General features: G+C 37.7%; 1 protein-coding gene across 5 annotated transcripts in view; it reads right to left on the bottom strand.

The window, feature by feature from the left end:
* The window catches only part of nectin1b (nectin cell adhesion molecule 1b), a 181,758-nt gene that overhangs the window by 83,836 nt on the left and 72,720 nt on the right, over positions 1 to 25,202 (bottom strand). The window contains exon 6 of one of the 5 annotated variants that reach the window (XM_017416381.3): positions 17,996 to 18,898. The exons of the other annotated variants lie outside the window; for them this stretch is intronic. Coding sequence (XP_017271870.1) covers positions 18,402 to 18,898 — 497 coding nt within the window. The 3' untranslated portion in view covers positions 17,996 to 18,401. Of the gene's footprint in view, positions 1 to 17,995; positions 18,899 to 25,202 lie in introns of those variants that run through there. 5 annotated transcript variants of the gene reach the window in all.

Below are 25,202 nucleotides of genomic sequence, written 5' to 3' on the forward strand. Positions count from 1 at the left end.
TTACATTTCAGATAAAAAGCAAAGAAAAACTGTTTTTTATTTGAAGTGGGTTTAATTAATTGTGCTTTATATGGTATCATTTCAATAAGACATTCTACGTTTTAAAAATAATAATAATAAAGTAAACCAAGTTCTTTAAATTTTAATAAATAATAATGACTACCAATAAGCAATTTGAATGTGGTTACTGCAGAAATCATTGATCTTAAGCTAATATTTTTTGGGGAAAAAAAAAGAAAAGAAAACACAAAGGTTGTGTTTGCAGATGCTTTCCATACAGTTAGCTAATAGATGTATTTTTATTTATTTAGCTAATTTTCCAATGTAAGCACATGGTTCTGCACAGTTTGGGGCTACTCACAGGAAAAATATCTTTTAAGGCTGTCATCAAAATGATAAAAAAAGAATACATCGTCACACATTGTGTACACTAAAGTTCCTTTCATAATCTACATTATTTTCCTCCTCAGAGGAATATCTCTTTTATGATTAAAGGAAAGTAAAATGGTGCCGTCTAACAAAGTTGGCTGCAGAGAAAAGAAACCTGATCTTCCTGTAAGACTTTGTCCCGGTGACATTTCATTCAAAGTTTAAAGTGGACGTCTGCTTCCTTCTGCATGTTCTTGTCAGGGAACAATTGGGCAAAGACACTTGTGAAGCAATCAGCTTGTCTGCTGCTGAATGCCTTCTTTTCAAACAGGAAGCTTTTTACACCACAAGGCTATTCATTAGAAGAAGGAAAACCAGTTAAATCAACACAACTGTCTCATGTTTCCCATTGACGAGATACTTCAAGGCAGGATGTCCTTCAGTCGGTACCTGCACACGTTGAGTGAGGCATTCTAATCTTTTTGTTCTGCTTTCTGAAGGACCTCGGGATTAAAAATAAATAAATCTCCAAGCTTTATTCTTTGACAAACTGTTTATATTGGATGGCAGCAACTGTTGGATATCTAGATTTGAAGAAAGTGTTAGATAAAGTGATCAAAGATGTTAATTAGTCGACTTCAAAGGAAGCAGTCCAAACCCCCAAAACCCCCACTGTCCGAATATTTTAATCCTATGGTAAACTATAACAGAAGTACCCTGACAGCTGGGTGCACAGAGGATGGCTAATGAAAAAAGAAAACATCCCAATATGCACGTTCGGATTTAAAAATAAAGTTTGACAAGAAGGAAAATTAATCAGAAATGTGTTTCAAGGCCGCAGCTTCTGCAAAACAAGATGTCAAAGCTCTTTAGAAAAAGGCCCAAGTGATTATCAGCTTGTGAGCCTTCATAATCTTCAAGGAGAGGAAGACATAAAGAAATATGTCATCAGTCACAGTAGCATTAATTTAAGCTGCTACATTTCTAACTTTGATCAGCAAATTAAATCCTAAAACAGGAAGAATCCCATTGGCCGTGAACCATGCAACACAAGTGAAGCATATGCCTGCTGATGTTTTCGAAAATGTGTTTTCCTTAACCTAGCTGGGTTCTAATACTGCAGCAAAAACTCTAAATATTCTGACAGTTATTAAACAGTTTGGTCACATAACTGCATATATCAGCTTAAATCTCCACAGAGGTCTGTATGAGCTCTGATTGGCTTCTTGTCTTTTCTCATACAAGCTTTGGTTGCTGGAAGAGTTTATTGATGGTGAGGACGACAAATGATTATTATGTCGAGGATGACTCTCAGCTACTACCACAACAAAATTAGCTTAATATTTGCAAAAACTGACTGAGGAGTAGCCATTTTTGCATTGGCTACGCTCGATTAGTTATAGTGGGAATCTTGAATTGGGTTGATCTCAACTGTTATAAAGCTGTAAATGTACATTCAATTTTTTATTTTTTTTTCAGAATTTCTTTAAATTCTATCCAGTGAATGTTTTGCAAACAGAGAAATACAGTTGACTCCAACAGTTAATGGCAAAGCTTTAAAATCAGATCTTGCATGATCAGTTATTGCTCAGAATATGTGTTGGGAATGACTCCAAGCTCAGCTTTTCAACAGCAATGTTTAGCTCAATATATCTAAAAATGGCAGACTTATAGCCCTTTTTGTGTTCAATAAAATTGCTTGGCTGTAGCAACCATCTTGAATGGAGTCGACTCTAAAAATTTAATCACTTGAGATGTACATCCAATGATTACTTTCTGAGAGTTTCATTAAAATCCATCCAGTGGCTCCTGAGCTATGTTGTTCACGATACCAACAAATGAACACTTACACAAACGCACACATGCCAGATCGAAATAAAAATGTAGCTCTCACAAATGCAAAAGCATGGCGTACTGTTGACCCAGTTGTAAAAACAAACAAACAATCCAAAAGTGGCGTAAAGTGGCATGTACATTTCCTCATTTCATACTACAGAATTGATTAAGTCTTTAAATGAGAGGTAAAACATCTTATAGAAACAAGAAATGAGTTCAGTTTTAGAAATAAAATGACAATTATATATTCAAATATGCGACCAACCTGTGACAGTCACTCCATCAAACCTTTCAGCCTCCTAACTTGGCCTTTTTTTTACTCGTTAAAGGTCACTTCCTTTTTGTTTTGACTCTTGCTGTGCTGTGAGGCTGTGTTCCTGTCTGCAGTAATTTCATGTTCATGTCTACACCTAAACACAAAGGGGAGAAGTAATCAATACATGCTGAACTTTGTCACAGGCTGCTGTGAGTCTGCATTTCCTGTTAACTAGTATTATGAAAGTGAAAGTAGAAATTAAAATGATGACTTATAAAAGGTACCTTTCCATAAATTGAACGTCAGACTGAGTCACGTGACCAGTTCCCCCAACCCCCTCCTCGTCCTCGCCTTCAAGCCTCAGAGTGTGGGGCTGTTTACTGGTTGATAAGGAAAACATTTGTGTGGGATAAGCCTTGTGCTTAAGCAAGTTACAAGAATATTTGTGGAAAAATGTCAGATTTATAAGTGGTCTACATCTGGTTCCTTAAAAATATTAAATTACACATTTTTCCTCCAGAAACTAGGCTAAAATTATTTCCGTGCTAGGCACACAGTAAGTTTTGTTGTATAGGTACTGTATTGTATGCACATGTGTTGTATCCCAGTCAATGAATATATTTCTCACAGTTTTATGGAAAGCAAATAATGTCATATGATTAATACATATTTTTTTTTTTTAAATTTGAGTTTCCTGGTACTTAAAATATAGCCCAGCTTGAACCAATCTTCATTCTTTCTTTCTCAAATTGAGACTTAACTGACAAATTAATAGAGAAAAGCAATATCCGCCCTGCTGTTGGACTCACATTTGGGTATTGAAAGTTACTGCTGGAGAAAGCAAATCCCCTGAGAAAGCTAATTGGTTGTGACTTGTCATGGCATCTGACCACGAGATGTAAGTGGAATTAGTTACAACAGCCGGTGTTGTTGGGATCAGTTAGTTAGTTTGCTTTTTTTGTTTTCTTGCAAGGATCAGCATTTCCAAGATAGAGCTGCACTGTGATCTAATCAATGGTTCTGCATATGCACTTGTAGCTAATTAGGAGATTTATTTAACCTTCAAACGCCAGAGTTTATAGAGGGCAAAGCCCACAGGTTCAGAGCTGCAGATTAAAAGTACAACTTTGGACCCAGGTAAATATTCTCTGACTATCTCTGTTGTCACGAGATATTTGAGAGGTCAAGTCTTGACAACAATCACACACTGCAGCTTATTTCTACCTACTCCTTTGTGTCTTTGTATACATTTGTGTGGCTTTAGAGAAAAAGCACCTATAGCTGTTGCTTACATGTTGCTACTTGCCTTGGCCCTTGTGAGGGGCAAAACAATCAACATGGTGTAAAGCGAGTAAATTAAAGGCTGTTAGTCTTGACAAGAATCCTTGCAACCTACCAAAGAATAAGGAAACTACTAACAATAATATCAGCTCGGAAATCGTGTTTTCAGAAACTTCTTTGTATCTTTTACAAAACAAGGCCTGCAGGCTTTTAAACTGATGTCTGGTTGAACTAGAAAGGGTAAATTGTTAGAAAACTTATAGGTAACCATTGCACACAATTAAATAAACACATAAAAATTGCTATTTTGAGCTACATCAAATTGGTGCAGTTTGAAATCCAGATATGTTGATGTGTAATCCAGAAATGCAGGTCCACACTCAATGTAAACAAAGCACTCAGCTGAATCTGCCGGTTACTTTACTATTTATACCTACAAGTGCATCAAAAATATTAGATCTTTCCATCCTGCAAGGCATAGATGATGCTATTGGTGACCTATTTTCAATTATTTCCAAAGGTAGACAAACATGTGGTAGATGGCAGCGAATCACAAATTTTGCTTACAAAATTTTATTGTTTCTTACTTTTGTTTGACTGGTCTTTGTGACATCGCAATGAGTGTCTTTAAAAAGACTTTCTGCCTGTAGGTGGGCTGGGCCAAACAGCAGTTTAGTTGATTTTTTTTTTTTCTTGGATGGAGTTTTGTGCATGGATAAAAGCATATTATATATAACATATTGTATATTATTTATATAGCATGATTTAATATATATATAACTGTTAAGTAAAAAGTAAGAACAAACTTTAGAAGTTAGGTCAATTTCCATACAGATTTTATTTGCAGAGTTGACGCTCCTCTGAGGTTGACACGTTACCTTTCTCCACAACAGACAAAATAAGCATAATAATATTATACAGTTTTTTTTCTTCATAAAATGCTCGCAAAACGTTGTTAGACTGGCTATGAATGGAAGTCAGTAATAGTTCACCAAAATATTGCAAAATGATTATTTTTACCCTAAAAGCTAACTTTACAGACACAGTGTTTATTTTAAGTCCACTTTTCAGGGTCTTGAATTACAGTTGGTTTTACAAATTATAGCAACTTGTTTGGTTTCTTTCTTTTACTTTTTAAAAGTTTTTTTTTTTTTTTTTAAAGAAGAAGAAGAAATCCTAGTTGGGTTTAACCTCAGTACAAGATGTTAAAGATAATATTACAGGCACAGCCTAAATTGGACAAATCAATTTAGAAGTTTGCTTTTATCAGCTATTCATATTTACGTTTGATCTACATTTTAGTAAGCTAAAATCTTTGATAGAAATGTTAAGATTAAGATTCTGAATTATGCAAACATCAAATCACAGAAATTATGTGCACAAAGCACTGTGTGGTGCATTTCTTTCCAAACCTGACTTATAATTTGAACTCTTAAAATTCTGAAATTTAGGTGTTAAAATTCAACACGGGGAAGAAATAAAGCCGATGCGAATGGAGAAAACCATGCTTCCTTGTGTTGTTTGACTGTTTGAATCCGCTGCTCTTTAGTATTGTTCGTGTTGAGGTGAGGACGGTCTCAGTGCCACAACCGCCGGATAGTCCAGCCTCGGCTTGGTGTCTCTGCTGATGAGGATTGTTTCTGACAAAAGGGTCATTGGCTCCTCGTGACGACAGACATGCCTGCACGGCCTGATGGGCTGCCTCTTCTGGCACACTTTGTCTAAATGCAGACTGGCACTGACACTAATGTACACTGATGAAGCTGTGAGAGTCAATAGTCAGGGAAAATAGCGTGGGGGTGGGACATACCGGATTCCTAATTTACCCCATTTGTCCCATTTGTCAGATGCTGGACCGCTCCGGTAAAAGTGTTGATGAATCTTTCGGAGTGTGTACCAGAGAGCTCTTCATACTGTCCACACGTTTGGTGATTCGGAACAGGTGAAAGTGCATTAATGTCTGAAGGAAAGGAAAATTTTAATTTTATCTGACATAATGATGCTGTGTGAGATTTGACTCATCCTGTGATGCATTTTCTCTCTCAGTGGGAGCAGCAGGTTCATGCTGGACTGTCTCCAAAAAGAAAGATTGAGCGTTGCTTTCGTTGGTGCATATCAGTGCAGAAATCAAATGTTGATAATTCAATTCATATAAAAATAGAGTTTATGTAGTGCTTTATTTTTATAGAGCATGTTGATTTTTAAATTCTATCTCTCTACTGTGCGTCACATATCAAATCTGCAGGACACAAATAGGTTTGTTTTAAGGAAATAACAAATAAAAAGTGATAACTGAAGAACAGTATGCCTTCATGTAGCCTCAAGCACATAATCTTTCCTTGTGTAACTGACAGTTTTAATAGGAATGGTACTCACACTCTGTTTTATCTTCAATATTTCATGTTAAAATAGATTTTTGATTCTAACACAAAACCAAAAAGAAGAGTTGAAAGGCTGGTTAGCACAACTTTGCCTTCGACAAATATGTTTCAGGAGCTTATTAAATGGAAGAAAAAGTGCGGCCGTGCTCTCAAAACTAAAATTCGCAACTTCTAGTGTGACTGAGGTCACTCAGGCTGAGTCTTTAACCCACACTCACACCACTTTTTTCATGTTTGGTAAAACAGGGCAAAGTATCTCCAGTGGGAATTTGTAGATAAAGGTTGTCAGCACTTTTTTCAAAAGACTTTTAAGGCCTTTTGCTTTGCTTTGTTCTGGAATGGCCGAGTTTAATTGGAGAGCTTGCAGCTGGATAGCAGAGCTGCTCGTGTCATGGCAGACTCTGGGAGTGGGAGGGCGTCAGAGGACAGCCGGGTGGGTGTTTGCGTGTCCCCTGTAGTCAACGCATCCCTCAATATGCTAACAAATTTATTCATAGGATGTGAGCAGTTTGTTTGTGAGCTGTCTCATTTACAAAACAACAGGCAGTAATAATTTCAACGAGTTGATCCCGGGTTAATCCAAATAATTGCCAATTTATTATAAGTTCACGTTTTCTGGAAATAGCATTGACTTGTTCTGTCTGTCAGCAGGGAATAAACCGCACGGCCAATTGATCAAGTTATACTGTATGCAAAACAGTTTATGAAGCAATGCCAAAACTGAACAGGCAATGACAGAAAACACTGAGCCCATTTGGAAACAAATGGGAATAAAAGCGAAGCATTTCTGGGAAGAATGCATATCACCCATCACATTTAATGTCAGAGATTTAAATTAAAATCATGTACGTGTTGAAGATTTTTCTCAGCTACTACCACATGAAGCTTTAATTAAATGTTTGTAAATCTCACAATTTTACAGCCATTTTTGTCTCGGCTAATGTTCATTAGCTGGAGTGGCCGTCTTAAAATGGAGTTGACTCCAAAAGTTAATAATTTGTGGCTGTACATCCACTTATTATTTTGTGAGAGTTTCAGTAAAATCAATCAATGCTAATGGACAGCTAGGATCAATGCCAAGAATTAATAGCATTAATAATGCTAGTAATAGCTGATGTGTGGTGCTCAAAGTATGTGTTGATGATAATAGTCAGCCACTACCACACCAAATTTTAGCCCCACATCTGTAAAACTGACTGAGTGATGGCCATTCTTGTGTTTCTTAAGGTCAGTTGGCTGTTGCGGCCATCTTGAATGGGTTTGACTCCAAACGTTAATCGCTTGTAGATTCACATTCAGTGATTACATACTAAGAGTTCAATTAAAATCTGCCCAGTGCTAGAGATATGAAATAAGATATTTTGCTGTTAAGGATAAACAAATACACACAAACAGGTAAAAAGATTATCGCCTGTCATCTTCGCCAGCGAACAGTAAACACGTATTTCTTCCCGACTGTAACTTCTTAGAGAAAAAAGAAATTAAATGACAGCAAGTGAGAAGAGTTCACTTTACAGCTGATCAGTGGGAACTTGGCGCTTTAAAACTGTTTTCACTGACGAGTTCAAAGGAGAAAAGCATTGTGGTAATTTGTATTAATCTGTTGAAAAGAAACTAGTAGAAATAAAAAGAAATTGTGCTTCTTATAATTTCATTTTAGCTCCAAATTTTACTTCACTTTCTAAATTAAATGTTCCAAAATGTCATGAAAAGCCTTTTAAAATAAATCCATTTTCAGTCGAAACCCCAGACTTTGCCTGGTTGTGTGGATGATTCACAGAATTGTTTTTCCTGTTTCTAATTTCTCCCGTACTTTTGGCATCTCACTGCTTTCAGGAGTTTTACTCACTGTTATCAAAACGTTCAGCTCATTCAGAAAATGGGTGCTACGACTTCTGGCATTTGTAACTTTTATACTTTTGAACATATGTAACTTTATTTACATTTTTGCTTGTACTGAAATTAATGGGGATTTCACAGTTTAGCTAATTTAGCTTTTATATTTTTGTTTTGCTACATTCAGTTTTTACCTAAAGTCCTTTTAAGTTTTGCTTTTCAAAGCAGTATTGCAGTGAAATCTTAGTTTTAGCTGATGTTTTTGCTAATTTTAGCTTTTAAGTACTATTTAGATCACTTAATTCTTTTTGCTAGTTTAGTTTAAGTTTTGCTCTTAAATATGGTTTTGCCAATTTTAACTTTTATCTATGGTTCTGCTAAATGTAGCTTCTAGTTACTGGAGTGCTAATCATAGCTTCTGTGCCAACTCTGAAAATTCACTTTCAGCTTCTTCAGCAAATTTCATCCAAGTCATTAAGCACTCGTCTTTATGCTTCGGTTCTGCAGAAAATGCAAATATTGCAAATACAAGTTCAAATAGCACATATCCTTAATAAAACCAGTGCACGTTTGGTTAACACTGATGGTTTTGTTGACATGCAGAGATGTGTGAGGTTTTGAAGTCAGCAATTTGTTTTGGTTTAGAGGAAGAAATGTGTCGTAAAGGTTCTGATTCCCTCTGGATCACAATCAGACAAATATAATTTTAGCAACTTCTGTTTTAGCTCTGTTTAAAGTCTGGAGGGATTTAAAGTTGCCTGTATTCCTATTTTAAGGTCTCAGGGGATGGTGGTTCCCAGGGGAGATGATCAGCTCTCCTGGGACTTACGTAGGTTAACCAGCAGCTTTAATCTAGGAGGGGGGTGGGGGATGATGTCATTGTTTCTGATCGAGTCCAGCAAGCGGTCAACTCAATATGTGAGCTGGAACGGCTCTCCTGTGGCAATGCTTCACTCTGAGATGACAGGATACAGAGACTATATGAGCATCAGAGGAGCCGGGGGGTAGAGAACGCACTCCACATGGAAAACTACAACATAGCACACACGTCAGTGATGTACACCGGGAGACAACAGGAGACGCATCACAAAAAGAAGGAAATATGAACGCGACATGCTGAATACTGTGAGCAGTCACGAACACGAGCACTGAACAGCCAAATCAGCTCTAAATATAAGAAGAACACTCAGCCAGGTGTAAGAGATTTTAAAAACAACACCTGGGATCTACTCATTTAGCGTTCACATGATCATTCAGTCAGCTGCAGTATTGTAGAATTTTTTAAAAAAGCTTTTTGTTGAGAGCATTTAAGAGGATGGAAAGAACAGAGGGAGCTTGTCCTGAAATGTGAAAGTGCCTTTCTCTTATTTCATTTTACTGGTTTGGTCTTGGCAGGAATGTGCCTCCTAATTATGTGCCTTCGTGGTTTGGATGGCACTTGAGATATATATTTTTTTCCCTTCATGTAATGAAGGGTGCAACTAAAGCTAACATGCTTCGCTTAAAGAGACATAACCAGCGCACTAAGAGTCAAAATGCAAGAAAAAGGAAAACAAACTGAGTTGGAAATTATGGCAGTCATCTCAAGACACCTTTGATCAGATGACCAGAGAAAACATTACAAGTGATGGGGGGAAACATATACGAAGCAGCTCAGATCATGACTCTTATTGAACTGGTTACGTCTGGACTGACATCAAAACTGAAAGAGCTGACTGGAAAATACCAGTTTTATATAATCTAGGGACTTTAAAAAAAGGGGTTATATAGAGTATTAATCAGTAGTCAGTATCTTACCTGCAGTACACAGCAGTCACAGTAATCTTTGGAGAAATCCTCACTGAGAAATGGGTGCAGGGCTCATTGTGCCAACTAAATGTTGTCACTATTCTCTTCATCATAAATCTTACTTTCATCACGCTAACTTCCTGCACTCAGGCTGCAGAATGGAGCTGAATCAGAGTTGTTCTGTCCCTTCAACAGATCTTTCCCTACATAATCTAGCTCATACAGATCTTTTTTTTTGTCTACCCAGATAAAAAGGGCATGCGGACTTTGCTTTTGCGATCGCTCACTTTCTTTTTTTGTTTCACCTGTAATTGCTGTTTTGGGATTTGATGAGAGGAACTGCAAGTCACAACTGATCTGCAGCAGGATACAATTAGGAGCCTTAGTGCAAGCAGTAAATCATAGCAACACAGGCCTTGCTCAGTTAAAAACAATATTGACAATGTAAATAACTGTCTCATGCGTAAGTGGTGAGGTTGAAAGAAATAACAAATGTGCTGCTTGATGTGCAGATAATTATGAAGAGCTGTTGTAGTTGGCTGCTAGCTCGACGTCTCAGTGAGCATTTCTTTCTAATTTTCAAAACTGAGATCACTTTGATTGTTGTCTAATCCAGGTAAGACACAAACTACTCAAAAGTACTCCACACAACCACAGAAAAAAGAACAAAAAAACAAAAAAACTTTACTTTACTTTTCCAGATGCACTGACATGCAAATTTTGAAACGCAGGAAAACAAAATACTTTTATCTGCATATTTTACTCAACAAATTTGAGTGTAAATGTGTACTGAAGCATTAAAATTCTCCATCCCAAGCAGGTTTTCCACGGACGCCATTGTTGACCTTTTCTCAGTCACTTTAGCTGCTTCCGTAAGTAAACAAAGCTGGCAGCCGTTCACAAATTTTGCTTACTATTATTTTTTAATTTAAGGAAACATTATATATATATAATATATTTGTCATTGTGCAAATTTTGTTTCTTTATTTTTAATTTTTCACTGGGCTTAATGACATTAGAAGGAGTATCTTTAAAATAAGATACCCCTACAGATAAGACTAAAAAGCAAATAAAACATATTTTTATGTTTCTTTTTAAAAATACTCTATTATATTATTTTTCTGTTATTTTTGGCTTAGATGTAGGTGATGTCCTGCAGAAGATATACAATACAAACACTCAGAAACTGACTTTAATTTTATGGAGTCCTCAAAGATCAAGACTGAGAACAGTAAGCACCTTATGAAAATAATTTTGATGTTATGGTCAGAATTATATGTTCAGTACTACACCAGAAAAATACTAAATACAAGTCAGATTATAATATGCCAATTTAATGCTGTATATGGAGTCCCTCAAGCAGAATATCCAATTTTAAAAATAATCTTGCACATTTAAAATGAACTCCGATGAGTTTGCTGCTGTTAAATTCGTTCCCATGCTTGTTGCTAAATGAAAGACAGTACAGCAAAGCAACATTTAGACTACACTACCATTATTTTAGACCACAACAATATCTGCTATAATAATATATTGCAATGTAACTTTCTAAAAGGCGTTCAATAAATCATACAGAAGAGGCAGTTTGTAAAGCTGTAGGTAAAATTAGCAACGGTCCTGTTTGTGCAGCATCAGCAGCTGATGGCCGAATATGTAACCATGATAAAGCTAATAATAATAATCACACTGTGGTCAAAAGCATTATGGGTAATATACTCTGTGGTTATATTGATTGCTTGTGTCTGTTAGGGGGGGTATTTATCCTGTGGTCCACACTGAAATACCTAAAAAACTCTTGGACTGATTGTCAGGAAACACTTTATAACAAGCTTACATGGTAGCAAGTGGACTTGATAAACAAATAAAATCTTGTTGCAAGGCAGCTAATGTCACGCGGCCATGCTGTTAAAGTGTGCAATCACAGAGCAGATGGCAAACTTCTTCCTGACATTTCAAAACAAATCATCCTAACTCAATTTTAGAGTGACATATTCTATCTTTTAACATACACACACTACATTAACTTTTGAGACCTCTTGGGAAAACGTATTAACAAAACCTTTTATGATGGCGGAGTCGATTAGATGCCGCCTTCTTGCATCCGTGTGAGCGACGGTTATTAGACTGGATTCTACGATCCCCGAGGGAGAACGTTTGAAAATGTTTACCATGAAAACAAAAAAGCGTAAGATCATTTTTTTTACAGGAAGACAATTTAATAAGAGCAACCTCTATGTAACCTCAAAGTGTAGACAGTGAGAACAGAAAGAAACAAGAGTGAAAAGGGAAACGAAAGGAAAAGAGCATACTTTATTTCTCGAAGCTATGAACAATCTGTTTATCCAAAGAAAAGGTTATTAGAATGAACAATGCATGAACAAGCTGGGGTGACAGAACAAAGCACTTTTTTTTCTGTTTTTACAGCCTCTGACACAGGTTTTTGGGGTCTTTTGACAACAATGAGAACATTTAATAGAAAAAAAAAACATTTCATAATGCGACTTACACAACAGAGTCCACTGATTATTCAGTAGATGTTATCTGAATAAATGTGACATTACCCCCCACTCTTATTAGTTTATAGATTGGTATACAAACAGGCCTCAAAGCTGCAAAGTAGAGCAGGCAAAATACAGCCTACTGATCAATGAGGGAAACACTCCTCTTTTATCCAGCCCAATGAATTGGATATGCAAATACACAATGTCCATTAACCAATCAATCACTGTAGTGTAATGACTCGTAATATTGGCTGTGGGTGTGCACCTCTGAAGTCATTTGGATTGATTATTATTTATTTTTTTGTCTTATTGGAGGCTCAACATTTCACATCAGCAAAGAAGGTTCCTGCAAGGCAAAATATCTCACAAATTTAACTGTCTAATCAATGAGCAGCTCTGGCATAAAACAAATGAATTGACTCGAGAAACAAACACAGAATTGAATAGCAACAAGATTTACCCCAAAACGTATCACCTCGGGGGGTGAACTAAAACATTGAATATTTACTCATTCTCAATTTCAATACTTGCCTGGACTTATTAGAACCATACAGTATGAAATATATGCCTAAACATCCAATTTGGCTAAACTATGAGAAGCACAGTTCCATCATTTTTCGTATTTTTTGCACAGATTGTCATCTTTAACACTGCATTATCCCAATTTGTATTCTCTGATTTCAGGCTGTGGAATATCATCACATACTCTGCAAGGTGCTTTAACAAACTCTATTTTTGAACTAATGGCCCAAAATGAGCTCATTTTTAAAACTAAAATGCAGCCATATTTTATCCTAGAGGTATTTTGACAGAAAGTGTGGTAAAATTGCTCTTGTGGCTGTGTAAACCAGAAAAAGAAGAAGAAGAAGAAAAAAAAATCAGATGGCCATGCATGTTAAAAGCCTATGTGCCATCAAAGCCCCTAGGGCTACAAAAGGCTCTTTTAGTAAATGGATGGCAACAGCTGCAAACTCTGGGCTGTTCTTAATGTGCACGGTGCAGATGTCTGCACTCGAGTCCCACAGTCTGAGACAGATCTGTCTGGCTCTACACTGAGCCCTATCTTATCATATCACTGCAGCTTCATTAAGCATCCAACATCAACATCTGTCTGACAGTTTTTGCTTTCCAATTAAAGCAATAAAAAGTTACACTGAATAAATCAAATACTTATTATATACTTTTTGTGAACCTCTATCTTTACTTTGCTACACTCTCACATAGGCTTCGTCACACATCATGACTCTGTCAACTGCTATCAAATACTGTGAAACTGGTGATATACCTTTATTCCATTTAATTTATTAGAAATATCCTAAAAGCATTTTAAATTCCCAATTTGGTTCTTTGAAACCAGAGGCCGCAATGTACAACTCCAAATCTGAAAAAGTTGGGACGTTGTGCAAAATCTAAATAAAAATAGGATGTAATGGTTTGCTAATCTCATAAATCTATATTTTAGTCACAGTGGAACAATGTAATGATAGTATATATAAATATACTATCATTGAAACTAGTAAATTGTACTAGTTTTTGAAAAATAATAAAAATAATTTTTAATTTTATGGCAGCAACACATACAGGTCCATGGTTCCCGGTGTGAAGCATCCCCTCTTCTTTCACCAACAGTCTGTGAATGTTTAGGAACTGAGGAGACCAGCTGGAGTTTTTGGACTGGAATGTTGTCCTTTTCTTGTTTGATGTAGGATTCTAGCTGTTCAATAGTCCTGACTTTTTTCTGGATATCTTTGTTAGATGGTGTCTTTCCAGATGTGCCACCCATTCCAGAGGCCCTAATGCACCCCATACCATCAGAGAGGCAGACAGCAGTGTACTGCTAACAGGGTCTACGCAATTATTCAATTTGTCTGAACACAGAGCAGTTGTCCACTTTGCCTCAGTCCATATTAGATGAGCTTTGGCCCAGAGAAGCAGTGGCATTTCTGGATGGCATTTACATACGGCTTTGTATTTGCATGGTAGAGATTTAACCTAATTTGTTGCAAAAATGCTCTTCCGGTTAGTTCTTATTCGTACCGCTTACTTTCACAGCCTTTAGTTGCTCCTGTCCCAACTTTTTTGAGTTGTATTGCTCCCCAAAAAAATTTCAAAATTATTATTTTTTTCTTTCCACAAAAATGGCACAACTTCTTAGTTTCAACATTTATTTTTTTGTACTGTTCTCCACTGGGTACAAAATGAGTTTATGAGATTTGCAAATCATTTCATTCTGTTTTCATTTAGATTTTACACAGCGTTCCAACTTTTTTGGAATAAGGATTGTATAACTTCTCTGTCTCTGCACAATAAATAATGACAAATTTGTTATGAGACTTAAATGTTATCCTAACAAAGACTAAATTTATTTGCAAAAGAAACGTCTTTTGCGTGCCATTTCAGGCACATAAGAAAATGTAATCCAATTAAGTACCTGCATTAGGCCACAACGATACATCACTGATCAGAGCAACAGGGAAAAAAGACTGCAATTACAAAAATCAATACACGGTGATAAGACGTGTTGTGATCATGGATCATATTCAATTAGGTAACACACATCTATCCAATCAGTGAACTGGGACAGAACGCTGTTGACTATTGAACTCATTTAATGCTTAAAACAAATACAAGTTACTTTACTGAGTCATCACAATTGAACAAGTTTTTTTAAGCTTTTTTATATTTGTAACACCCTCAGAAATATACATTCACATGGCTGCATAAAAACAGTTTTTCCTCTTTTAGATTTTGTTCAATAACATCATATTGACAAACCGTACGTGTCACCCCCCCCACCCCCACCCCCAGTCATGACAGCGCAGTCATTATTGGCATGTGGAAAAGATACGAGAGGAGCATTTTTTAAGTGTGTTTTTGGAAAAAAGCTAAGCATCAACTTCATCTATCCATCATCGAGTCTCCATGTTTGCAGACAAAATAAGGTTTATTTTACATTACAGGCTCCCAACACAGACAACCCAAATAAACCCGGACTATAATCTCAACCGTATTTACAGTATTTACAGTGGAATGTTGAACATACTGAATACAAAATGTAGATTAGGATGGAATGAAGTTACAGTCACTATTAGAAAATAGAAAGTCATAACACCCCGACAATATGAATGTTAAGATCTACCAGTATACACAATGTGGACTCCCAAATGAAATGTTTCTTTCTTTGCAATATTTCTATGCAATAAGAAGCAGGCGTGGAAGTGGTTCCTTAATGAACGCAGCAGAATGTCAAATAAAACCTCACATTTGTGCTTTCGAATGGGGGTAATGTTGATTAATTTAGACGAACGAGTTAAATATCTTTTCATTGGATTAGCGCTTCAATTGTTGTGCTTAAGAAAGTCAGCAATGTGTGACTAATTTGCAGAAATTAGATCTCTTTATGACTTAAACCATTCAATATTGAGTGCTATGTCAACATTTAGTCATCATTAGTTTAAAATGGTAATAAATGCAGCTTTTAATTTGATTTAACGATCAAGTATAGACGCAGTGTTAATAAAGTGCCACAGCTGGGAAGGGATGGACCCTTACTACACTAACTGGAACGCACTGCATGTAAACAACCATCATTTGTCTGAAATTTAAGAGGGTTGAAGTCTGTTTTATATTCTGTATTATTTATGTAGCTATTGAGGGCATGAATAACCTAGATGATGAGAAAGTGACTGCTCAGACTACCTAATGCCTCTTTATTCTGAAAGGCACCAAATGTAGAAACAAAAGATAAAACTGTGCCTTTGTGTTTATGATGATGTAGTGCAAACTGTTCGAAATTCAAAAAATAAAACAAAAAAAAACAAAACAAAACAAAAACAAATGACAAAGCAATCCCCCTGCCTGTGAAATAAAGATTATAAAAAACCCCAAATGTCTTTTTTCTCACTGACAACAGTTATTTAGTTTCTTTTGAGTCTTAAGTCAATAAAACAGAAATAAGGCCACAGAAATGATTCAAACTGAGCAGAAATAAACATGAAATGGAACAGAACTAATCTGAGATCAACCGACTTTTTTATTAAGAACATGATATTTTTCACTGTTTAATGCTAATTTGTGTTTATTATACAATATAGTTTGAGGCTCATGATTAACATGCTCATCTAAAAGCATACAATAGACAAGCATGGACTGTAAAACATTCACATCTGTAAGATCTTTTCTCACAGACATGTTTTTTTGTCATCTTTATTAATTAACCTATATTTATACACATATTTCTGTGTTAACTGCAATATTGTTGCCGGGTACTGCGTACCGATAAACTCACACCTCTGTCAGTACTGACGACACAGAAAAAGTGTCATCTTTTAAGCTGCAAATGAGGACAAACACACAGAAAATTAATGTAAAAAAAAAAAATACAAACCAATCCACTTCCACTCCCACACACAAAAACATGCATAAAATAAGGCTTAATACAGTATTTATATTGTTCAGAGCCAGTCAGATATGTTGTTTACATCCACAGATTTGTTTGTTTGAAGCAAATACATTTTGCTGATTGTGTAATGACCCTCAGTGCTGAGGAGAGAAAAAAACAAAAAATGTCTGTTGCTGTACTAGCATCCACTGGCACTTGTTAACATCAATTTTAAAAACAAATATCTATATTTATATATGTAATACCTGCAGACATTGTGTCCATGTGTGCAGATTCAAATCCCATTAAAGAAAGACAATTAATTACTTTAAAAATCACCAAAATAATGAACTAAAATTCATGTAGAAAGTAAAAAAAAAAGGGAAAAAAGCAGCAGCTGACTTATTTTACTGCTTACTTACAATGCAGCATGACCACCATTACGTTTTCAATTCCCTTTACTTGTTAAAATATTTCCTGTTGGCGTAAATACAAGCATCGGTTGACATTTCTCCTCTTATTTGAGTCCTTTGTGTCCATGGATGACTCCTTGTGGAAAATGCGGTTGATGTAAGCCAGTTCTTCAGTAAACAGTCACAACTGCAGAGGCAGAGTCATTATTGGGAAATTCCTCAGACACTTTTCGCTGACAACTATTTGATAAAAAGGGGTCAGAACAAAACAAAATCGTGACAGCTCAACACACACAAAAACACCCCAGACATTTCATTACAGTGGTAATATTTTGAGCACGTGTACACAGGTCAAACTGTTCAAGTCAAGAGACAATCATGACATTTCAGAGCATTATTAGAGATCGTCCTGTGAGACTCACCAAATGTCTTTTGAACATAATTGCGATGCACCACTGAGAAGTTGAAATTGTTGTTTATGACACAACTGCAGCCCTTCTCTCCCCTGCTTTTCTGAATCACTGATAAGGGCACTGATTACAAAGACAAAATTTTAGTAAAATAAAAAAAAGAACCCTTAGACATCTATCTGTTACTGCCACATATATGGCTCAGTAGACTGACACCATCTTAGTAAAGGAACAATTACAGCACATAAACACAAGGGGCCAAAAAATATTAATTATGTCTTTGGAGAACACCTTATTCGTTGTTATAAATGACACGGGTCTGTACAATGTTTTATTTCTTTTCTGAAACATTTGACCAAAAACTTCAAATACTTTCAACTCTACCTGTGACGATGTCAGACACTCAATTCTTTGCTCACTTAAAAGGTCATACAAAAAGAGATTATAAAAATGACAAAAATCTCAATGCTGATAGAAAAGGAAAACAAACCATACATCCAGTGTAGGACTTTCACAAATGTGCTCAGCAAAACCTCAACCTGTTTTCTTTCTTTCATTTTTTTTTTTTTTTTTGGTTTTACACATTTAATACATTTATAACATGAAAAAATGCACAAACAAGAGAAATACACCCATATTAACCAATTACCTTTCTGGCCTTGGAGCCACAGCAAGTCTTTTTCCATACCTTATTTTGCATTTATTTTTCCCCCATTCACCTGATGGAACTGATTCCAATGCTGTAAGAAGTTGATATTTCTTGCACTTTAAATAAACCCTTGCCTTTCTAAGTGAGATTAGCTGGATGGGGTTCTGATGTGAGGGGAGTGGGGAGGGAATAGGACTGTGTGACGGTGCAGTTTGACACATGGGATGGTAGGTAGGATGGAGGTGAAGGGTAAGGTGGAATGCAGGTGGGGACAAAAGGTTGTTTGGTTGTTGCATGCCACTACACGTACCACTCTTTCTTAGAAATGACAGAACCATCGGTTTGAGAGATCATATCGTCGGCTATCTCAGGTTCTGGGTCATACTGGAAAGCCAGAGTCCGCTCATCGTATTCTCGGCTCTCTCCCTCATCCACAGTAAAGTACGGTCTCTTCAAATCCTCAGATTCAGCATCAAAATTTCGCTCGCTTGCCTCGAACCCTCCAGTGGTGCCGATCTGGGCGGGTTTCTTCTCGTCATCTGAGTCCTCTGTGTACTGAAGGTTCTTGGGCATGGGAGGGTGGTTTGGCAGGCCACCAGCCTTGCTGTACCCATTTCCAAACACGTGCTTCTTGGTGCTGTAGTCTCCCTTGAAGGTGCGCTGGCGGCGGCGAAGGAATACGAAGAGTAGTATGGCCGCCACGCCCAACAGGACAACTCCCCCCACAGCACCCCCGATGGCGGGAACTGCACTGTGCGGCTCCTGAGGCACATCGCCGTCAGGTAGGTTAGGGTAGTCTGGGTAGGAAAAGACAGATGGAAGGGAGTGTGTCAGTGCTCTGGTGGGAGGAGGTGCATTTGTACAGGTGCATTTTTTTAAAGGAAAGATGAAGTAAGGGAGACAAGGAAGGAAAAGCAAAGGGGAAAGGATAGAACCCCCCCATTCCCACAAACTCCCTGCCCAATCCCACAGGAGCCCTCGGTGTTATTGTAGCATAGCTCAGTCACTGACAGTAACATGCAGTTTCAGACAGATTGAAACAGCCAGACCACCACAACATAACTAGAGTAACATGACTGAAGACAATAGGGTGAATGAAGGCTTATCAGCATGCATTAAGTGTTAATTCTTTTGTTTGGAAGGTGAAGGGAACCGAAGCAATTTAATCAGAAGGCAGCAGAAGACATATTTCATGTAGGTTTTCAGTTAATAAATTCAGCATAGTGAGTTTCATACAAAATAAGTACATTGAATGACATATTATGGGACAGTCCAGCATAAAATAGAGCACATCTTCATCATCAGTGCAGAGGTAATGAAATGAACGAGCATCATCAGGGATGATTACCAGCAGCCAAGCGAACACAGACAAAAATGCATCAAGAGAGCAGAGAAACATGAAACTCTTTCCGGCAGCAGAGCGACACGCCAAAAAGATAGCATACATTTGAAAGAGCAAGATATATTCAGAAAAGGCAGCAGAGAAAAGAGATGAAGATTATTAAATGTGTCACACAGATGTGTCTTTATGACTTACATAGCCTGTTAGAGACAGTAGCTAAAATGTCTGACTGCTTGGATGTCGCCTTGCAAATACAATACTGAAAAGCCATGACAATGGTACAGAACCGTATCCGAAGCTACAGTGAGCCATCGCAGCTAATCCACCATTTCAGAGTGCAGAATATCTGCTCATTTGGTTGCTGCTTCCTGTAAAACTGGCAGCAGTTTATTTTACTGTACGGAGTGCATCAACACTTAAACTGTAAACTCTGCAAAGTTCCCTCAAGCCACGACACAAACAGACTTTTATCTGAAGTGTGATCAAAGCGTTGAAGGTAGACTTCCAAAGATGAGGCACATTTAATTTTATTCATGGGGCTACAGAAGGATGCAAACAACATCTACTACACAAATAATTCAGCTGAAACAAAAAAGCCTTTTGTTCATGGAGGGTAAACCAGAGTCTTGCGTAAAATGTAACAAGTCAAGACAAGTCGGGAAAAAAAACAAAAGATTTACTGCTTTTGATATGATTACCACTTTTGTCTTGCTTTGATATCGACTGCTTTATTACCAGCCTATTATGAGACATCAAAATCTAATTGGGATAGAGCTTAACAGTGTCCATATGTTCATCTGGATCTGATAAACACAAGTACTGAAATAGTCAGGAAGCCAATCCATTAACAAACAACACGATGGCGCCGTTAACGCTGTTAATTTGCTCTCTGTATCAGTTTTGCCCCTAAGGAGGTTGAGGATAAGGAAGCTCATTTACAACCGATCATAACTGAAGTAAATAGTTTACGTTGAGCAATCCTGTTGAGCTACTAAATCATACACTTCTGAGCAATTCAGATAAGTCCAGCAGAATGTACAAAGAAGGCAAATTTCTAACATAAGAAAAGAATTTATTAAAGTTATCAACGCAAAAGGTTCAAATCAAATCTGTTTCACTTTATAAAAACTGCTCTATAGTAGAAATGAAGAGTCTTGGAGAATAATTCAGGTACAAAAAATGTTACTGGGTGAAGTTAAGAAGCTCCTGAAGCCATCTTCTCTGCTGTAATTACAATGACACTCTATCAGTCCAAAGAGGAGAGACCTCCCAAACCGTCACTCTCCTCCGTCGCTGCCTTTCTCCCGACTGCAAAGCTCTCCATTTTCTAAAGCGGTGCTGGGCACGGTCTCAAATATCAGCTCAGGTTTTAATCTGACCACCTAATGGGATTATTCAGACACAGGCCTTCATTACACACATCAATGAGAGAGCAGAGCCAGGTCACCACTGCTAGAGAACACATCCTCCCACCAAGTCCAGAAAGGGGTGAAAATCCAAACGATTGAAAGAGTAAAAACAGAAAAACACTTAGCTGTAATCCTCTTCACTAGCCTTCACTGCCCTCCTCTGCAAGCATCTGTTTTTGCTCTTAGAAATCCTTACTTCAATCTTAATTAGGAAGATTTTCCCTTTACGTTTCTTTATGGTTGCAAAGATGCCACTTTTACTACCATTTAAAGAGGTAAAAGACAAAAGGTCAGGCTGGTAAAGTACAGAACAGAAGCAGTTAAAGATGATACAGAGTACCTTCAAAGGTAATCTCTGCCATCCAGATCTCTATAAAAGATCGAGTTATGCCACTTCTTGACATCCATATTTCAAAACTGTGAACACTAATGACCAAAAACAAGAGCCAGCATTCTTACAGTATGAACGTCAAAGCTACTTTTAAATAATTAGGTATTTTCGTGGCTCCCCATCCAAGGGGAAGCTTTAGGTTTTCTCCTGCCAAAAACAAACAGAACAATGCTTTATTTAGATGGCTATAGTTCCATAATTGGAGTATTTTTAAAACAGAGAGAAACTTTGAAATGCCGTTCATCACATTCTTTAAATGCAGCGAAGGAACACAGCTTTTATTTTACATCTTAAAAAGATGTTTTGGCGAAGTGAGCTGTCTTTTCTTGGAATGTTATCGAGCCCACTTCTGCTCTCTTCTTATCCATTCACAAGGTCACTTCAGTGGCCTTGCAAACACGAAGATAGCGAAAACGGCGAAAAAATAAATGTCTCCAACAAAACAGCTTTGTCTACCTCACGCACTCTGTCACTGTTTGTGAAATGAGAGCTGCTTTGGTGCAAACTAATCATATTACAGAAACAATAATTGTATAAAGATACATTTAAAATGGGATGTGGAGGTGTGGAGGCAGCACTGACAGCACGAAGGAGGGGGGAGGCATTATTTTTTTTTTGCACACCTTCGCTACTGGCAACACCTGCCAACAGGCTGATAAAGACGATCCTCAGAAGCACAACAGCAGCTCTGATACTGTTCCAGCCAACAAAGAAGGTGTCTATTAGCACCACTGTGGAAACATGCAGATAGTGGGGCAACTCTGACTAACAATGTCTAAAATGTGCCAGTGGGATTAATAGTAGGAAGCATGTGCTCTGAAAGGCCATAATTCAATCCACAGGCATGACAGATATATAGAGGTTATGAATAACCGGAAACGCTTTCCCCGTTTTAATGCCGCAACCATGCCGTTTAGGATTAATCATGCTACCCTGAACACTTGCATTTGACATGATCGAGTGGATGATTTACTACGTCCAAACATTTTAGTGACAAAATCCATTTCCTTTACAACATGGACGAGTGTTGTTCATCTAAGGATTTTATGTAAAACAGACACAAGTCTTTAAAAGAGACAAATGGTAAGCAAATGCAGACCCAATCAAAACTGGAAAAAAATAGGGGGGTTGTTGTTGTGGCTTCACAAAATACAGAAGCAGGGGTTTTATTCAGTTGAAGCCACTGCACAAAACAAACAGCAGGAGTGGTAAATGTTCAAAAGACTTTGTCAAGTGTCTTTTTAGAATGAATAAAGTTGTTTCCCAACTCTGTCCTACAGGTTTCTAGGTGTGCTTAAGTCATGTCTACACATGAAAAGGGAAGAAAAAAAAGAGAGAGAGACAAACATTCCAGAGTCTTACCAACAATCATTCAGACAAAGTTATGACAGACACTGGGAAAATGAAAGAGGATTTCAAAGTGTGGTACAGGGAGTGGTGTGCTAATGTGACTAATCGAGGAGCAAGCGGCAAACAACGACGGATAAAAGGAGGAAGAAGTTAGGGAGTGGCGCCAAGCAGAAAAAGAAGATGGAGCGAGTGCTTTTGAGAGGTTGGCGAGTGACAACAGCAAATAAAAAAAAGGCATAATGAGCGAATGAGGATGGGGACAATCAGAGAAGACATATTAATTCAGTGGTTCCAGAGATCCTCATTACTCCCCTGTCTGAATTTGCCAGTGGATGTGAAGTCATGGAAATGTAATTCTGCCACAACGAATAAATGCTCATCACTGACAGGAATTAAGCATGCTTCTTGGGGAGTCGCAGCTGAGGCAAATCTTTCCTCCAGCTTCTCACATGTGATCCCTTCTTCAACTTACATGTCTTTTTTTATCTCCTTTCAGTTTGCAAACAATTTTTTTTTATTTCTGCTATCACTAATTCAGCTAAGGCATACCTCATGTACAGGTAAATGTCACTTGTAGCACTTAAACCTTCAGAATGGTGAATAAAATTATATTTCCTATCAACGGCCAATAGGAGAGGAGCATGGGGGACGTGCCGGAGGAGATAAAGCTGTGACAGTTTCATCAAAACTCTGGTGACATCATCTGATGTGCATGTGCAGACGTGCAGCAACTTGCAGGATTGTTCCAATTGAAAAACAGCTTTTTGAGCTCACAGGTGAAACAACTTGGAAAAACTTTTCTATTCTTTAAATGTTCTTCTTGATCAATTATTATTATTAATATTATTATTACTACAACTAATAATAACATCAACCTAATGTCAATTGGTTATCCTTTAAATGATTCAAGTATGTCTCTCACACCAAAATTAGCCTTCAAAGTAACATATCCATATATCTGAATATACAGACTACATTTAAACTCAGAGTAATATTATCCTTTTGTTCATAGTGTAAGCACTCTTCGTGTACAATAAATAATTAAGTGTTGTAGTACGAGATGGGCGGCAAATTATTGAGGTAGTCCAAGAATATCTCGTTTTTTCACCTCATATGAGTCAATCCTAACAGTAGCGATCTTCTGCATATATCTTTTCCTTGCACATTGGTCAAGAGGAAGTAAATACGGGAATTTTGTTGCTTTAAAGCCATCGTTGTATGGTGCTTATCTACCAACGTGGCGAAAATATCTCTTCTGGCTGAGACTTGTGGGAACTATGTATAACCCTGATGGTGATCAAGAATTTAAGGCATAACTTAAAGTTTCTTGTTTACACACTTGGTGATTCATAGCTGAAGTAACTTCACAACAATCTTGACAAAGCTGGCATATTAGGATAGATATGCTACATTAAGATTGGAAATGCTTCATTCTGTTTTTGTGCTCTTGGAGATAATCGTTTTGTGCTATGGGGGCTTTTGTAATCACTTTAAATGCACTTTTAATGAGCAATGAATATTTACACCAGCATCTTAACACCAATGTTCTTTTAAGTACATGTTTGCTCATAAAGTAGCATTATTAAAGGCGTCTCACCATTTATTGCTAGCCTGCATGTGGCTTTGGTGTTAAGTGGAAAGGCCGTTATTGGGTCAGCAGGCAGGGAGCAAACAAATCTGCATGTTGGGACGTGTCACGCCGGAAGAGGTCGGGGCACTGTCTGTTTACCACATTATCCTGCTCTCAGCTTTTCTCAGTTGTTGTTTCTCCTTTTTTTTGGTCATCCTGTTGTTATTTTGATTATGTGAATCACTTATTCACATAAGTGAATCACCACGGCAGCTCTGGAGCCAGTGGTCAAACCCTGGGACAGCATGTGACCTACTTCATCAGGCTCTCAGGGAGGCGTGACAGATCCAACACCACAAGGCTGGACAGTGAAGAGAAGGAAGAGGAGGAGGGTAAAGGAGGTGAGCTGGGCTGACGAGACTCAGCCAATCCCCCCCTGCTCCATCTGTCTGCCACATCCCTCTCCTCTGCATATCCTCCGGAGAGCAGAAACAGCAAGCCATGCAGAAACAAATGTTAAGATAAATCACTTCGATCTCAGCTGCTCTGCTCTCACATGCTCTCCCCTGGTGACATTTGCATTTCAACTCTCCAGCCAGGCTGTCTCTTCTTCAAATAATAAAAAAGACCCCTTTACAAAAAAAAAGAGCATCCCACTCCTCCATTTTAGGCACAATGTCTTAGCCCTCAGTGCTTTCCCTGGCACAGAACAACACAGCAGAGGCTTTATGGGGCGGCCTATGCTGTGCGAGCAAGAGAGCAGCTCATGCTAATGTCTCATTTGGATAATGAGGTGTGATCTTGGCAGGAATGGAGATGGGAGCAACCCCCTCCCACCCANACGACGTGTGACCCTGGCAGGAATGGAGGGGGGAGCAACCCCCTCCCACCCACCCACCCACCCACAGTAAAGATGTGAGGGAGAGGAAGTGACTTCATCATGTTTTAGATCCTAAAGCTTTCAGGTTTGTAGATGTCAAAGCAGAAAGTTCAAGGGTGACAAGAATCATAGAGAAACAGGAGACCAAGACACTGAATT

The sequence above is a fragment of the Kryptolebias marmoratus genome, linkage group LG2 (genome assembly GCF_001649575.2).
Source record: "Kryptolebias marmoratus isolate JLee-2015 linkage group LG2, ASM164957v2, whole genome shotgun sequence".
Classification (NCBI taxonomy): domain Eukaryota; kingdom Metazoa; phylum Chordata; class Actinopteri; order Cyprinodontiformes; family Rivulidae; genus Kryptolebias; species Kryptolebias marmoratus.